General features: G+C 38.9%; 1 protein-coding gene across 1 annotated transcript; it reads left to right on the top strand.

Annotated features, from left to right (window-relative positions):
- Positions 1 to 15,269: 15,269 nt before the first annotated feature.
- LOC143263688 (uncharacterized) lies at positions 15,270 to 15,893 on the top strand. Its single transcript, XM_076528472.1, has one exon. It carries the CDS (start codon positions 15,294 to 15,296, stop codon positions 15,891 to 15,893), a length of 600 nt encoding a protein of 199 aa, XP_076384587.1. The 5' UTR covers positions 15,270 to 15,293.
- The last annotated feature ends 2,584 nt before the right edge of the window (positions 15,894 to 18,477 follow it).

Here is an 18,477-nt window from a genome sequence, read left to right as displayed (position 1 = left end):
GTGATATACATTATTTAGCTACAACTGCATGCGAAACAAACGAGTTAGCTTCAAATTCATGCGAAACACATGATTTAGCATCAAATCAATGCGATGTAGAAGGTTTAGCTTCAAATCCATGCGATACACAAGATTTAGCTTCAAATCAATGCGATGTAGAAGGTTTAGCTTCAAATCCATGCGATCTAGAAGGTTTAGCTTCAAATCCATGCGAAACAAATGATTTAGCTTCAAATCAATGCGAAGTAGAAGGCTTAGCTTCAATTCCATGCGAAACAAATGGATAAGCTACAAATGCTTGTGATATACTCTATTTAGCTACAACTGCATGCGAAACAAACGAGTTAGCTTCAAATCCATGCGAAACACATGATTTAGCTTCAAATCAATGCGATGTAGTAGGTTTAGCTTCAAACCCATGCGAAACGAATGATTTAGCAACAAATACTTGCGAATATAAGTGATATAGCTTCAAATGCAGGCGAAACAAACGAGTTAGCTTCAAATCCATGCGAAATACATGATTTAGCTTCAAATCAATTGGAAGTAGAAGGCTTTGCTTCAAATCCAAGCGAAACACATGATTTAGCTTCAAATTAATGCGATGTAGAAGGTTTAGCTTCAAATCAATGCGATGTAGAAGGTTTAGCTTCAAATCCATGCGATACACAAGATTTAGCTTCAAGTCAATGCGATGTAGAAGGTTTAGTTTCAAATCCACGCGAAACAAATGATTGAGCTTCAAACACTTGGGATAAAGGTGATATAGCTTCAACTGCATGCGAAACAAACGAGTTACCTTCAAATCCACGCGAAACACATGATTTAGCTTCAAATCAATGCGATGTAGAAGGTTTAGCTTCAAATCAATGCGATGTAGAAGGTTTAGCTTCAAATCAATGCGATACACAAGATTTAGCTTCAAATCAATGCGAAGTAGAAGGCGTAGCTTCAAATCCATGCGAAATAAATGGATTAGCTACAAATACTTGTGATATACATTATTTAGCTACAACTGCCTGCGAAACAAACGAGTTAGCTTCAAATCCATACGTAACACATGATTTAGCTTCAAATCAATGCGAAGTAGAAGGCGTAGCTTCAAATCCATGCGAAATAAATGGTTTAACTACAAATACTTGTGATATACATTATTTAGCTACAACTGCCTGCGAAACAAACGAGTTAGCTTCAAATCCATGCGAAACACATGATTTAGCTTCAAATCAATGCGATGTAGAAGGTTTAGCTTCAAATCCATGCGAAACAAATGATTGAGCTTCAAACACTTGGGATATAGTTGGTATAGCTTCAACTGCATGCGAAACAAACGAGCTACCTTCAAATTCACGCGAAATACATGAGTTAGCTTCAAATCAATGTGATGTAGAAGGTTTAGCTTCAAATCCATGCGAAACAATTGACTGAGCTTCAAACACTTGGGATAAAAGTGATATAGCTTCAGCTGCATCCGAAACAAACGAGTTACCTTCAAATCCACGCGAAACATGATTTAGCTTCAAATCAATGCGATGTAGAAGCTTTAGCTTCAAATCCATACGAAACAAATGATTTAGCTTCAAATCAATGCGAAGTAGAAGGCTTAGCTTCAAATCCATGCGAAACAAATGGTTTAGCTAGAAATACTTGGGATATACATTATTTAGCTACAACTGCCTGCGAAACAAACGAGTTAGCTTCAAATCCATACGTAACACATGATTTAGCTTCAAATCAATGCGAAGTAGAAGGCGTAGCTTCAAATCCATGCGAAATAAATGGTTTAGCTACAAATACTTGTGATATACATTATTTAGCTACAACTGCCTGCGAAACAAACGAGTTAGCTTCAAATCCATGCGAAACACATGATTTAGCTTCAAATCAATGCGATGTAGAAGGTTTAGCTTCAAATCCATGCGAAACAAATGATTGAGCTTCAAACACTTGGGATATAGTTGGTATAGCTTCAACTGCATGCGAAACAAACGAGCTACCTTCAAATTCACGCGAAATACATGAGTTAGCTTCAAATCAATGTGATGTAGAAGGTTTAGCTTCAAATCCATGCGAAACAATTGATTGAGCTTCAAACACTTGGGATAAAAGTGATATAGCTTCAGCTGCATCCGAAACAAACGAGTTACCTTCAAATCCACGCGAAACATGATTTAGCTTCAAATCAATGCGATGTAGAAGCTTTAGCTTCAAATCCATACGAAACAAATGATTTAGCTTCAAATCAATGCGAAGTAGAAGGCTTAGCTTCAAATTCATGCGAAACAAATGGTTTAGCTAGAAATACTTGGGATATACATTATTTAGCTACAACTGCATGCGAAACAAACGAGTTAGCTTCAAATTCATGCGAAACACATGATTTAGCTTCAAATCAATGCGATGTAGAAGGTTTAGCTTCAAATCCATGCGATACACAATATTTAGCTTCAAATCAATGCGATGTAGAAGGTTTAGCTTCAAATCCACGCGAAACAAATGATTGAGCTTCAAACACTTGGGATAAAGGTGATATAGCTTCAACTGCATGCGAAACAAACGAGTTACCTTCAAATCCACGCGAAACACATGATTTAGCTTCAAATCAATGCGATGTAGAAGGTTTAGCTTCAAATAAATGCGATGTAGAAGGTTTAGCTTCAAATCAATGCGATACACAAGATTTAGCTTCAAATCAATGCGAAGTAGAAGGCGTAGCTTCAAATCCATGCGAAATAAATGGTTTAGCTACAAATACTTGTGATATACATTATTTAGCTACAACTGCCTGCGAAACAAACGAGTTAGCTTCAAATCCATACGTAACACATGATTTAGCTTCAAATCAATGCGATGTAGAAGGTTTAGCTTCAAATCCATGCGAAACAAATGATTGAGCTTCTAACACTTGGGATATAGTTGGTATAGCTTCAACTGCATGCGAAACAAACGAGTTACCTTCAAATTCACGCCAAATACATGAGTTAGCTTCAAATCAATGTGATGTAGAAGGTTTAGCTTCAAATCCATGCGAAACAATTGATTGAGCTTCAAACACTTGGGATAAAGGTGATATAGCTTCAGCTGCATGCGAAACAAACGAGTTACCTTCAAATCCACGCGAAACATGATTTAGCTTCAAATCAATGCGATGTAGAAGGTTTAGATTCAAATCCATGCGATACATAAGATTTAGCTTCAAATCAATGCGATGTAGAAGGTTTAGCTTCAAAACCACGCGAAACAAATGATTGAGCTTCAAACACTTGGGATAAAGGTGATATAGCTTCAACTGCATGCGAAACAAACGAGTTACCTTCAAATCCACGCGAAACACACGATTTAGCTTCAAATCAATGCGATGTAGAAGGTTTAGCTTCAAATCCAAGCGAAACACATATGATTTAGCTTCAAATACTTGCGATATAAATGAAGTAACTTCAAATGCTGAGGATACAATCAGGTTAGTTTCAAATCCATGCAAAACACATGATTAAGCTTTAAATCCATGGGCAACACATGATTTAGGTTCATTGTCATGGTAAACACATGATTTAGCTTCACATACGTGCGAAACAAATGGTTTAGCTTCTAATAGTTGATATATACATGATATAGATCCTACTGTATGCGAAACAAACGAGTTAGCTTCAGATCCATGCGAAATACATGATTTAGCTTCAAATCAATTCGAAGTAGAAGGCTTTGCTTCAAATCCAAGCGAGACACATGATTTAGCTTCAAATCAGTGCGAAGTAGAAGGCTTAGCTTCAAATCCATGCGAAACAAATGGTTTAGCTAGAAATACTTGTGATATACATTATTTAGCTACAACTGCATGCGAAACAAACGAGTTAGCTTCAAATCCATGCGAAACACATGATTTAGCTTCAAATCAATGCGATGTAGAAGGTTCAGCTTCAAATCCGTGCGACGCATATGATTTAGCTCCAAATACTTGCGATATAAGTGATATCGCTTCAAAAGCTGGAGGAACAAACGTCGTAGCTTCAATTCCATGCGAAACAAATGATTTAGCTTCAAATCAATGCGAAGTAGAAGGATTAGCTTCAAATCCATGCGAAACAAATGGTTTAGCTACAAATACTTGTGATATGCATTATGTAGCTACAACTGCATGCGAAACAAACGAGTTAGTTTCAAATCCATGCGAAACACATGATTTAGCTTCAAATCAATGCGATGTAGAAGGATTAGCTTCAAATCCATGCGATACACAAGATTTAGCTTCAAATCAATGCGACGTAGATGGTTCAGCTTCAAATCCATGCGACACATATGATTTAGCTTCAAATACTTGCGATATAAGTGATATAGCTTCAAAAGCAGGAGGAACAAACGCGGTAGATTCAATTCTATGCGAAACAAATGATTTAGCTTCAAATCAATGCGAAGTAGAAGGCTTATCTTCAAATCCATGCGAAACACATTATTTAGATTCAAATCAGTGCGAAGTAGAAGACTCCTGTTCAAATCATTGCGCTTCAAACGGTTTATCTTCAAATACTTGTAAAGACATGATTTAGCTTCAACTGCATGCGAAACAGACGAGCTAGATTCAAATCCATGCCAAACACAAGATTTAGCTTCAAATCCATGGGATGTAGAAGGTTTAGCTTCAAATCCATGCGAAACGCATTATTTAGGTGCAAATCAGTGCGAAGTAGAAGGCTCAGGTTCAAATCATTGCGATTCAAATGGTTTATCTTCAAATACTTGTGAAAGACATGATCTAGCTTCAACTGCATGCGAAACAAACGAGATACCTTCAAATCCACGCGAAACACATGATTTAGCTTCAAATCAATGCGATGTAGAAGGTTCAGCTTCAAATCCATGCGACGCATATGATTTAGCTTCAAATAGTTGCGATATAAGTGATATCGCGTCAAATGCTGGAGGAACAAACGAGGTAGCTTTAATTCCATGCGAAACAAATGATTTAGCTTCAAATCAATGCGAAGTAGAAGGATTAGCTTCAAATCCATGCGAAACAAATGGTTTAGCTACAAATACTTGTGATATACATTATTTAGCTACAACTGCATGCGAAACAAACGAGTTAGCTTCAAATCCATGCGCAACACACGTTTTAACTTCAAATCAATGCGATGTAGAAGGTTTAGCTTCAAGAACATGCGATACACAAGATTTAGCTTCAAATCAATGCGACGTAGAAGGTTCAGCTTCAAATCCATGCGAAACAAATGATTCAGCTTCAAATCAATGCGAAGTAGAAGGCTTAGCTTCAAATGCATGCGAAACAAATGGTTTAGCTAGAAATACTTGTGATATACATTATTTAGCTACAACTGCCTGCGAAACAAACGAGTTCCCTTCAAATCCACACAAAAGACATGATTTAGCTTCAAATCAATGCGATGTAGAAGGTTTAGCTTCAAATCCATGCGAAACAAATGATTTAGCTTCAAATCAATTCGATGTAGAAGGTTTAGCTTCAAATCCATGCGATACACAAGATTTAGCTTCAAATCAATGCGATGTAGAAGGTTTAGCTTCAAATCCACTCGAAACAAATGATTGAGCTTCAAACACTTGGGATAAAGGTGATATAGCTTCAACTGCATGCGAAACAAACGAGTTACCTTCAAATCCACGCGAAACACATGACTTAGCTTCAAATCAATGCGATGTAGAAGGTTTAGCTTCAAATCCATGCGAAACAAATGATTGAGATTCAAACACTTGTGATATATTTGGTATAGCTTCAACTGCATGCGAAACCAACGAGTTACCTTCAAATCCACGCGAAATACATGAGTTAGCTTCAAATCAATGTGATGTAGAAGGTTTAGCTTCAAATCCATGCGAAACAAATGATTGAGCTTCAAACACTTGGGATATAGGTGATATAGCTTCAACTGCATGGGAAACAAACGAGTTACCTTCAAATCCACTCGAAACACATGATTTAGCTTCAAATCTTGCAATATAACTGATATAGCTTCAAAAGCAGGAGGAACAAACGAGGTAGCTTCAATTCTATGCGAAACAAATGATTTAGCTTCAAATCCATGCGAAACAAATGGTTTAGCTAGAAATACTTGTGATATACATTATTTAGCTGCAACTGCAAACGAAACAAACGAGTTAGCTTCAAATCCATGCGAAACACATGATTTAGATTCAAATCAATGCGATGTAGAAGATTTAGCTTCAAATCCATGCGCTACACAAGATTTAGCTTCAAATCAATGCGACGTAGAAGGTTCAGCTTCAAATCCATGCGACACATATGATTTAGCTTCAAATACTTGCGATATAACTGATATAGCTTCAAAAGCAGGAGGAACAAACGAGGTAGCTTCAATTCTATGCGAAACAAATGATTTAGCTTCAAATCAATGCGAAGTAGAAGGCGTAGCTTCAAATCCATGCGAAACAAATGGTTTAGCTAGAAATACTTGTGATATACATTATTTAGCTACAACTGCCTGCGAAACAAACGAGTTAGCTTCAAATCCATGCGAAACACATGATTTAAATTCAAATCAATGCGATGTAGAAGGTTTAGCTTCAAATCCATGCGAAACAAATGATTGAGCTTCAAACACTTGGGATATAGTTGGTATAGCTTCAACTGCATGCGAAACAAACGAGTTACCTTCAAATTCACGCGAAATACATGAGTTAGCTTCAAATCAATGTGATGTAGAAGATTTAGCTTCAAATCCACGCGAAACAAATGGTTGAGCTTCAAACACTTGGGATGAAGGTGATATAGCTTCAACTGCATGCGAAACAAACGAGTTACCTTCAAATCCACGCGAAAAACATGATTTAGCTTCAAATCAATGCGATGTAGAAGGTTTATCTTCAAATCCACTCGAAACACATGATTTAGCTTCAAATCAATGCGAAGTAGCAGGCTTAGCTTCAAATCCATGCGAAACAAATGGTTTAGCTAGAAATACTTGTGATATACATTATTTATCTGCAACTGCATACGAAACAAACGAGTTAGCTTCAAATCCATGCGAAACACATGATTTAGATTCAAATCAATGCGATGTAGAAGGTTTAGCTTCAAATCCATGCGCTACACAAGATTTAGCTTCTAATCAATGCGACGTAGAAGGTTCAGCTTCAAATCCATGCGACACATATGATTTAGCTTCAAATACTTCCAATATAACTGATATAGCTTCAAAAGCAGGAGGAACAAACGAGGTAGCTTCAATTCTATGCGAAACAAATGATTTAGCTTCAAATCAATGCGAAGTAGAAGGCGTAGCTTCAAATCCCTGCGAAACAAATGGTTTAGTTACAAATACTTGTGATATACATTATTTAGCTACAACTGCCTGCGAAACAAACGAGTTAGCTTCAAATCCATGCGAAACACATGATTTAACTTCAAATCAATGCGATGTAGAAGGTTTAGCTTCAAATCCATGCGAAACAAATGATTGAGCTTCAAACACTTGGGATATAGTTGGTATAGCTTCAACTGCATGCGAAACAAACGAGTTACCTTCAAATCCACACAAAAGACATGATTTAACTTCGAAAAAATGCGATCTAGAAGGTTTAGCTTCAAATCCATGCGAAGCAAATGATTTAGCTTCAAATCAATGCGATGTAGAAGGTTCAGCTTCAAATCCATGCGATACACAAGATTTAGCTTCAAATCAATGCGATGTAGAAGGTTCAGCTTCAAATCCATGCGACGCATATGATTTAGCTTCAAATACTTGCGATATAAGTGATATAGCTTCAAAAGCTGGAGGAACAAACGAGGTAGTTTCAATTCTATGCGAAACAAATGATTTAGCTTCAAATCAATGCGATGTAGAAGGTTTAGCTTCAAATCCATGCGAAACAAATGATTGAGATTCAAACACTTGTGATATATTTGGTATAGCTTGAACTGCATGCGAAACAAACGAGTTACCTTCAAATTCACGCGAAATACATGAGTTAGCTTCAAATCAATGTGATGTAGAAGGTTTAGCTTCAAATCCATGCGAAACAAATGGTTGAGCTTCAAACACTTGGGATGAAGGTGATATAGCTTCAACTGCATGCGAAACAAACGAGTTACCTTCAAATCCACGCGAAACAAATGATTTAGCTTCAAATCAATGCGATGTAGAAGGTTTAGCTTCAAATCCATGCGAAACAAATGATTGAGATTCAAACACTTGTGATATATTTGGTATAGCTTCAACTGCATGCGAAACAAACGAGTTACCTTCAAATTCACGCGAAATACATGAGTTAGCTTCAAATCAATGTGATGTAGAAGGTTTAGCTTCAAATCCATGCGAAGCAAATGGTTGAGCTTCAAACACTTGGGATGAAGGTGATATAGCTTCTACTGCATGCGAAACAAACGAGTTACCTTCAAATCCACGCGAAACACATGATTTAGCTTCAAATCAATGCGATGTAGAAGGTTTAGCTTCGAATCCATGCGATACACAAGTTTTAGCTTCAAATCAATGCGATGTAGTAGGTTCAGCTTCAAATCCATGCGACGCATATGATTTAGCTTCAAATACTTGCGATATAAGTGATATAGCTTCAAAAGCTGGAGCAACAAACGAGGTAGCTTCAATTCTATGCGAAACAAATGATTTAGCTTCAAATCAATGCGATGTAGATGGATTAGCTTCAAATCCATGCGAAACAAATGGTTTAGCTACAAATACTTGTGATATATATAATTTAGCTACAACTGCCTGCGAAACAAACGAGTTAGCTTCAAATCCATGTGAAACACATGATTTAGCTTCAAATCAATGCGATGTAGAAGGTTTAGCTTCAAATCCAAGCGAAACACATATGATTTAGCTTCAAATACTTGCGATATAAATGAAGTAACTTCAAATGCTGAGGATACCATCAAGTTAGATTCAAATCCATGCAAAACACATGATTAAGCTTCAAATCCATGGGCATCACATGATTTAGGTTCATTGTCATGGTAAACACATGATTTAGCTTCACATACATGCGAAACAAATGTTTTAGCTTCTAATACTTGTCATATACATGATATAGCTCCAACTGCATGCGAAACAAACGAGTTACCTTCAAATCCATGCGAAAGACATGATTCAGCATCAAATCAGTGTGAAGTAGAAGGCTTAGCATCAAATCACATGCGAATCAAATGGTTTAGATTCAAATACTTGTGATATACATGATTTAGCTTCAACTGCATGCCACACAAACGAGTTAGCTTCAAATCCATGCGAAACACATAAATTCAGATGCAAATCAATGCGATGTAGAAGGTTTAGCTTCAAATCCATGCCAAACACATGATTTAGCTTCAAATCCATGGGATGTAGAAGGTTTAGCTTCAAATCCATGAGAAACAAATGATTTAGCTTCAGATACTTGCGATATAAGAGATATAGCTTCAAAATCTGGAGGAGCAAACGAGGTAGCTTCAATTCCATGCGAAACAAATGATTTAGCTTCAAATCAATGCGAAGTAGAGGGATTAGCTTCAAATCCATGCGAAACACATATGATTTAGCTTCAAATACTTGCGATATAAATGAAGTAACTTCAAATGCAGAGGATACAATCAAGTTAGCTTCAAATCCATGCAATACACATGATTAAGCTTCAAATCCATGGGCAACACATGATTTAGGTTCATAGTCATGGTAAACACATGATTTAGCTTCACATACATGCGGAACAAATGGTTTAGATTCAAATACTTGTGATATACATGATTTACCTTCAACTGCATGCGACACAAACGAGTTAGCTTCAAATCCATGCGAAACACATGATTCAGATGCAACTCAATGCGATGTAGAAGGTTTAGCTTCAAATCCATGCCAAACACATGATTTAGCTTCAAATCCATGGGATTTAGAAGCTTTAGCTTCAAATCCATGAGAAACAAATGATTTAGCTTCAGATACTTGCGATATAAATGATATAGATTCAACTGCATGCGAAAAAAACGATTCAGCTTCAAATCCAAGGGAAACACATGATTTAACTTCAAATCAATGCGAAGTAAAGGGTTAGCTTCAAATCCATGCGAAACGAATGATTTAGCATCAAATACTTGCGAATATAAGTGATATAGCTTCAAATGCAGGCCAAACAAACGAGTTAGCTTCAGATCCATGCGAAATACATGATTTAGCTTCAACTGCATGTGAAACAAACGTGTTAGCTTCAAATCCAAGCGAAACAGATGATTTAGCTTCAAATCAATGCGAAGTAGAAGGCGTAGCTTCAAATCTGTGCGGGACAAATGGATATGCTTCAAAAATTTGTGATATAAGTGATATAGATTCAACTGCAGGCGAAACAAACGAGATAGCTTCAAATCCATGCAAAACACATGATTAAGCTTCAAAACAATGCGAAGTAGAAGGCTTAGCTTGAAATCCATGCGAAACACACGATTTAGCTTCAAATCAATGCGAAGTAGAAGGCTTAGCTTCAAATCCATGCGACACATATGATTTAGCTTCAAATACTTGCGATATAAGTGAGTAGGTATATATGTTGCGTTCTGCAAGCAATGGCGAGGGGAAGGCTGAGCCGGGGGGTATAGGGAAGGAAGCATCATCGTGAGCGGCACGCGTCGTGTGGAGGGGGGAAGTCACCGATAAGGAGTTTTGCGGTTTTGCATCCGGAGAGGTTCTCGGACGCCTTACCCGGAAGTTGCTTATCTTGCGAAGCGATATCGGGGATTTTGGTTTCGTTTATTAGGTTTCTTAAAGTATGGTTTTTTTATCTCGGTATAATATTGTAGCGAGCGAGCGAGAGAGAGAGAGGGGAGGATGCAGCGGTTGTTCTCTCTCTTGCAAAAACGATGCATGATTTTTCTCGCGCGACGCATTTATAGAAGTTTGTGGTTTTGTATCCGGAGAGACTCGCGGATGCTTTACCCGTGATTTTGGTCTCATTAAGATTTCTTAAAGTAAGTTTTTTTTTTATCTCGGTATAATATTGTAGCGAGCTAGAGAGAGGGCTGTATTGCAGCGGTTGTTCTCTCTCTTGCAAATGATGCGGACAGAGAGAGAGAGAGATATTTTTTCTCTCTCTTTTACTGTTTTTTGCTTTTTCCCTTTGCAGCGAACATTTTATTCGCTACTGAGTTGAGTATTGGTATGGAAGTTGGTTCGTTGAACGTGCCATCGTTGCAATCGTTCGCAACGTCTAAGATATTTGAATACGGTGTTCATAATTTTTCGAGTATTGCTCGACGGATTTTTATCCGATATTGTGATGTTATTTTGTGCGACGTGTACTGTGTTTTTCGTCGGAGATATCCGCACGCTAGGTTTTCATACGTGGGTGCATGCGTGTTCAAATCGCGAGACTTGCTCGATTACGTGATATACAATAGTATTGATGTTTTTAAAGTAATCGTTCCTTTGAGCACGCAATGTCGTTCGAAGAGATCGTTGAAGAGGATTATTTTTAAATACCGTAAAGAAACTGATTATGTTTGCGTCGAACCAGTGTTGATACCATTATCAAAATTTGAATGGAGTATGACCAGAGGTGATTTCCTCCCTCCATTGAACAAAGTGAAGAGAAGATTGGAATATTCATTGCACGACGACGACGACGATGATTGGGATATTCCTAAAATCAAATGGGACATTAATTTACCGACCGAGAAACTCAATGCTTCACGCGTGAAATTCATATCGAAGTATTTTTCATCGAGTGACGAAGATACGTCGTGAGATGATTCCTACATTACAGAATTTGGTTTGGGGATACGTCATAAACTTATACCTGAACGATCAATTTCCGCTCGAGTGGAAAACAGCGACGGAACGTCTAATGCGAAAAGATTTGACGAGTCGCGTGAGTTTCATCTACACGAAACGATTTAGCCAAATTATAGTGAAATGGCCCGCGATCGATTCACCGTCCGCGATACTACATATCATCGAGATGGGAGAGCATCGCGTGGTTGGTTGTATAGTGTAGTTACGTTCGTGAGAACTGGAAACTTAACCGACGACGTGAAATCAAAATTGAAAAAACTTCTTTTTAATAATTGATGTGAATTAATATTTTCACAAGATGACGCAAGTTTGCAAGGACATGTTGAAATCGTTAACACATATGTCAAGGATGATTCGAACTGTGGACGAGTATCGCGAATGGACGAAATCATGTATTGAATGTTTACAATGGTGTAGGAAATATATGATCATTGTGAAGAAAAACGAAGCACCCATAGGTGTAAAATCGAGTTTGCTGTCGATCATGTGTCGTATGAAAACTTTGAAGGTCTCGTTAGATCATCGGTTTTCATCACGCGTTGGTAGCGGTTTGTATGGAAACGTTGGCGCGAGAGCATCGACTCTTCGTTGGGAGAACATCGAGTCGGCGTTTAAGAATCGTATATCGACCGGCGTTGTGATCAACGTCGAACATGTCGATCCACGTCATTTCTTGCAGCACGCGAAGCGAATAGTTACGAATCGTATTACAGAACTTTTGAACGTTCATTTGTCGTTAAAAGTGAACGTAGTATTGGAGGCGGAATTTGTGCTGCGCGACGAGGTTTCGGTGAAAAGTTTTAGCACGCGAAACGTCGCGCTCTTTCATTCGTCGAATCTACGTCGCTGGTATGCGAAAGATGTTGTGCCAACGCTTTTGACATCGATAGAAGAGTTTCAAGAACGAGACAGTGGATGGGCGTTATCGAAGATCCTGCATTTGATGGTGAATTCCAACAAATATCAACCGTTACAAGCAGGTTGTCAGGTATCCGTGCCTCGAACAGTGCAATTAAAGAAAGCAGTCCTCAATGTGTACAGTGACGACGATAATGCATGTTTCTATTGGGCAGTGGTGGCAAGCCTATATCCAGCTAAAAATAATTTGAATCGCACATCATCCTATCCGCATTACAGCGATGTGCTCCACACCGAGGGATTCCAATTGCCGATGTTGTTCAAGGACATACCAAAGTTCGAAAAAGCGAACGACGTTTCCGTGAACGTGTTCGAGTGGGGAGGGGAACAAGAAAGATGTCGGACGTTGCATTTGACCTCAAGGAAGCGGGAGAAACATGTAAATTTGCTGCTCATACACGACTACGAAAACTTGCGCAATCATTATCTGTGTATTAGGAATTTATCTCGTCTGGTTTCATCTCAGATCAGCACGCAGCACAATAAGCATATTTGCGATCGGTAAGATTCACACATGTAAATTTTTTTTCTTTCTTCTAGATGATGGTGGTGGTGGTGGTGGTGGGCGAGAAAAATTAAAATAAAAAATTATGTTTTTTTGTCAGGTGTCTACAGTATTTCAAATCGCAGGAAAAATTGAGCATTCACGAGATCGACTGCAGTCGAATGAACGAATGTGCTTTGAAACTTCCGACGGAAGACGATAAATGGCTGAAGTTCAAGAATTATGCGTACAAGGAACCGACACCGTTCGTTATCTACGCAGACTTGGAATGCCTGCTGAAGAAACAGGAAGATCAAGGTCATGGAGCTTACTGTAGATATCAACATCACCATGCCTTCAGCGTAGGCTACTACCTCCATTGCCGATACGACAGTTCGTTGAGCGAGTATCAGGCTTATCGTGATGAGAAAGGTTGTATCACATGGTTTGCATCGAAGTTGCACGAGTTGAGCTGTAAATTGCAACCGGTGTTTGATCGAACGGTTCCAATGGCTCCGTTGACCGCCGCACAAATCTCAACTTTTCGTACCGCCACGTATTGTCACGTGTGCGAAGAACCACTCGGTAATGACGACGTGCGAGTGCATGATCATTGTCATTTCACAGGTGCGTATCGGGGTCCGGCGCACAGCCGTTGCAATCTGAGCTATCAATCCTCGTACGTGATACCGGTGGTTTTTCACAATTTGTCCGGCTACGACGCACACTTTTTCATCAAAGAATTGGCAAACGCGTTTGAAGGTAAAATAGACGCGTTACCGCTGACGAAAGAGAAGTACATTTCTTTCACGAAACACAGTAAGAGGAATAATGATGCGATCAAAAAATCGTGGAAGAAGTGCATAAAGTTTCGATTCATCGATTCGTTCAAATTCTTGAATTCGAGTCTGGACAAGTTGTCGTCGTACTTGGACAAGAGCGACTTGCATATCGTGAGGAGCCAATTCAATCGTCTTTCGAACGATGATTTTCATCTTCTAACCAGGAAAGGCGTTTTCCCATACGACTATGTATCGACCTATGACAAATTAAGCGACACTTGTTTACCACCGCGCGAAGCATTTTATAATCAGTTATGCGACAGCGAGATATCCGACGTCGACTATTGTCACGCGAACGAAGTTTGGTCACGTTTTGGTATACAAACGTTAGGACAGTACAGCGACTTGTACTTGAAATTGGATGTGTTGTTGTTGGCCGACGTGTTTGAAAATTTTCGCGAAAAGTCGCTCGAGAATTATAAACTCGATCCAGCACACTATTATACGTTGCCCGGTTTCGCGTGGGACGCGATGCTAAAATTGACGAAGATCGAGTTGGAATTGTTCACCGACGTTGACATGCTTTTGTTCGTGGAGCGGGGAATACGAGGTGGGTTGAGTCAATGTTCGCATCGTTACGCGCGCGCGAATAACAAGTATATGTCGACGTACGATTCAGCCGAACCGTCCAGCTATCTGATGTATTTCGATGTTAATAATTTGTATGGCTGGGCCATGTCGCAGCCTTTGCCGCACAGGGGTTTCCAATAGGTTGACGATACGAGTAATTTCAACATCGATTCCGTGCCGATCGACAGTCCCGTCGGGTACATTTTAGAGGTCGACTTAGAGTATCCTCAGGAAATTCATGATGCTCACGCGGATCTTCCATTTTGCCCGATTCACGAGGTTGGGACGTTGCAAAAGAAACTGTTGACAACGCTTAGCGATAAGAATCGTTACGTTCTCCATTATCGATACCTCCAGCAATGTTTGAGGTATAATTTAAAATTAAAGAAAATTCATCGGATACTGAAGTTTGAACAATCATGTTGGTTACGCCGTTACATAGATTTAAATACGAGGTTGCGCGCCAACGCAAACAATGACTTCTCGAAGAATCTGTTCAAACTGATGAACAATGCAGTGTTTGGAAAAACGATGGAAAACGTTCGAAATCATGTAAACGTAAAGTTGCTCTCGCGATGGAGCGGTCGATACGGGGCTGGACGTTTAATAGCTCGACCAAATTTCCATAGCTGTACTCTATTCTCCGAGGATTTTGTCGCAGTTCAAATGAAGCAGCTTTCTATTAAATTTTATAAACCTATTTACATAGGCATGTCAGTGTTGGACATATCTAAATTACATTTGTATGATTTTCATTATGGCTACATGCTTCCAAATTTTCAAGAAAGATGCAGGATTTTGTACACGGACACGGACAGTTTAATTTATCAGATTATTTGCGACGACGCGTACGAGATGATAAAACGTGACATTCACCGATACGATACTTGCAATTATGACAGAAATAACGTGTACGGCGTTCCGATCGCGAATAATAAAGTATTAGGATTAATGAAGGACGAGAACGGAGGTAAAATCATGACAGAGTTTGTGGGTCTTCGCTCGAAAATGTATGCTATTCGAGTACAAGACAAAGACGATGTAAAAAAGATTAAAGGAATTAAGACTAACGTGACGATTAAAAATATTACTTTCGACGACTATTTAGCATGCCTTCACGATCATTTAGAAAAATCAGTTTGCGTTAAATTGATAATGTCTATACAACATCAAGTGTATTCAGTATCACAGAGTAAATTAGCATTGAGTCCATACGATGATAAACGATACATTTTAAACAATTCGATCGAAACCCTTCCTTGGGGACATTATAAAATCGCGAAAGGGGGAGGCAGGAGGGAGAGGGAGTGAGGGGAGTGAGAAAAAATAAAAGCGGTTATATAATTTCATCGATGTTTCGAATCCCGTGTTGCGCGCGCGCGTGTTCACTTTTATTTGTAAGCGGAAAAGGGGCGTATACGCTCCTTGTATTGTTATCTTGCGTGTAAGAAGGGGGGAAAAATGGTAGGGGAATTGTATATATAAGCTTTTGGCATTGCGTACAGCGAGTAGTGCGTTCTACAGATTACTTTCTTATAGCGCAGTTGTTCTTCAATATTATAATATTCACAATGTCAAATCAAATCAATAATTTTTTACATAAAAATGGATCTCACAACGATTATAAAAATTATGGGTAAGTAAAAGAAAGTTTGAAGGGAATAAAATGTTCCTTTTATGAAAGAAGAAAAAAAATATTGTATGTTATTTCTTTTCTAGATACTCCATTTCGATGAAACGGTCGTTTCAACAGTCACAACCCCAGTCGCAGCAGAAACAGTTGCAGATACTGCGCAACGCACGAATCTTGGGTAGAAGATACTCCATAGCCGGCAATTATTTCAAGTTCCTTGAAATTTGTGTACGCGTGGATGAAAATTTGCGCGTCGAGTTTGTCTTGGGGGACAATCGTGGAACAGAGATTTCTTTTTCAATGGCTACGTGGAAACTGCTGGTGAAAACTAGAGATTATATTCACAATTACTTCGACGCGGACAAGAAGGAAAAACAAATTGATGAGACTTTATCGTTACAAATTGTTAATTTTAATGGAATGAGTCTAATCAAGTTGTTCGATTCTCAAGCATTGATTTATGTTACGAAAGAGACGATGGATAATTTGTACAAATTAGAGTTATGTATGGATCATATGTATTCATGGTTATTAGAAAATATTCCAGAAATTCAGGATAGATTCGCGAAGCTCGTTGACATTGTAAAAAACTCCAATAACGAGCAGAATTATGCGACCGTAATTTTTACAAACGAATTGTTCGAACGAAATTGTCTGATCGATTGCGAATTGTTAGCTTTATGTTTAGATCTAATCGTATCGAAAGCGAATCGTTGAAATTGTGTGCGTGTGGGGGGAATTAATTAGTATTAATGTAAAAAGCATTTATGTATTTTTTCATGTTTATTAGAGAAACAAAAATAAACATTACATTATACAATTAAAGTACAGATGATTTCTTTATCCAAGAGTTATGTGACGAATCCAGCCCCAACCATTTTACATATATTTCATTTCCTTTTCGACGCAATACTTTTTCTACTAAATACACGTCGGCATATTTGGTAGCGCGTATCTCGTATTCGTAAAATCCTCCAGCGATAGGTTTGTTCTGCAAATCAACCAAAAGGTACGTGACGGGGTTCGTTCGTTTCACCGTCGCGATCTTAAATACTTCCGTTGACCAGTTCGGCGTGTATCCTTTGTCGAATACGGTTTTGAACTTGCTGATACGCACATAGTCGCCAACTTTGAATTTCGCAGGACCGGCGATCTTGACGTTGCTGTATACGGTAGATAAAAGATGCTTCTCATTTTTATGATTCACGTTTGCAGGTCGCATACGAATGGTGCGATGTTTTTGATTATTGTAGTCCTTAATCAACGTGGGTAGCTCGTCGATCCAACGATATTTTCCGCTCAACGAGAAAAATTTCCACATGTTGTTCTTCAATGTACGATTGAATCGTTCGACTATGGACGCTTTCATAGTGCTGAATGTGGAATAGTGGTTGATGTTACGTTTCTTCAGATATTCTTGAAAATCTTTATTGTAGAATTCTTTCCCCATATCGGTTTGCAAATTGTTCGGTATTCGACCATCTTTTTTCAACACCGACGCGAAAGCTTTGCACACATCGTCAGCATTTTTGCTTTTTAAAGGAACGGCCCAGGCATACTTGCTGAATGTATCGATTATCGTAAGAATATATCGATGTGCTCGATTCTCTCTTGCGTACGGTTGAACTTCAACGATATCAGCTTGCCAGAGATCGTCGAGTCCTCGCGTAACCACTCGCCTCCGCCGGAAGTAACGTCTCGCCGGAGCATGCAGTTCATTCACCAAGTTCACTTTGTCGCCGCTCATGATTTCACCTTATCAGTCTGCGGTCGCTCGGAATTAAGATACGCTAATTTAGTTATCCTTGCGTTGACCGCTGCCGCGCTCTCTTTTGAGTTATCGATGAATCTGCGGTCGCTTGAAATTAAGATACGCTAATTTAATTATCCTTGCGTTCTCGAAGTCTTTTCGACCGCTGTCGCGTCCTCTTTTGCGTTATCGATGGACTTTTCAGCTATTGACGCTTTTTGCATTATCGGAATCTCTTCTGTGGTTGCTGCTACCGCTCGAAAGCGACGCGCACACTGTGTTGCTGCTGTTCTTCGATACGTCGCATTTGTCCGTATATTTCGGTAAATTTCTCTAATAAAGATTTATGTAACTGTTCGAATTTCGCGACTATGTTCCCCTCTCCAGTCAGCTCGAGTAATCTCTTGTACATAGCAGTATTAAGCCTTTCGAACCTGTCATCCAATTCCTTGCCAGTTTCAAAACCGCCTACTGTAACTTTCTTTTGCAGTTCGTCTACGAGTAATTCAAGT

The sequence above is a fragment of the Megalopta genalis genome, unplaced genomic scaffold (assembly GCF_051020955.1).
Source record: "Megalopta genalis isolate 19385.01 unplaced genomic scaffold, iyMegGena1_principal scaffold1134, whole genome shotgun sequence".
NCBI classification, from domain to species: domain Eukaryota; kingdom Metazoa; phylum Arthropoda; class Insecta; order Hymenoptera; family Halictidae; genus Megalopta; species Megalopta genalis.
The sequence above is the reverse complement of the archived record's forward strand: the minus strand, read 5'-3'. Positions and strand labels throughout refer to the sequence as shown.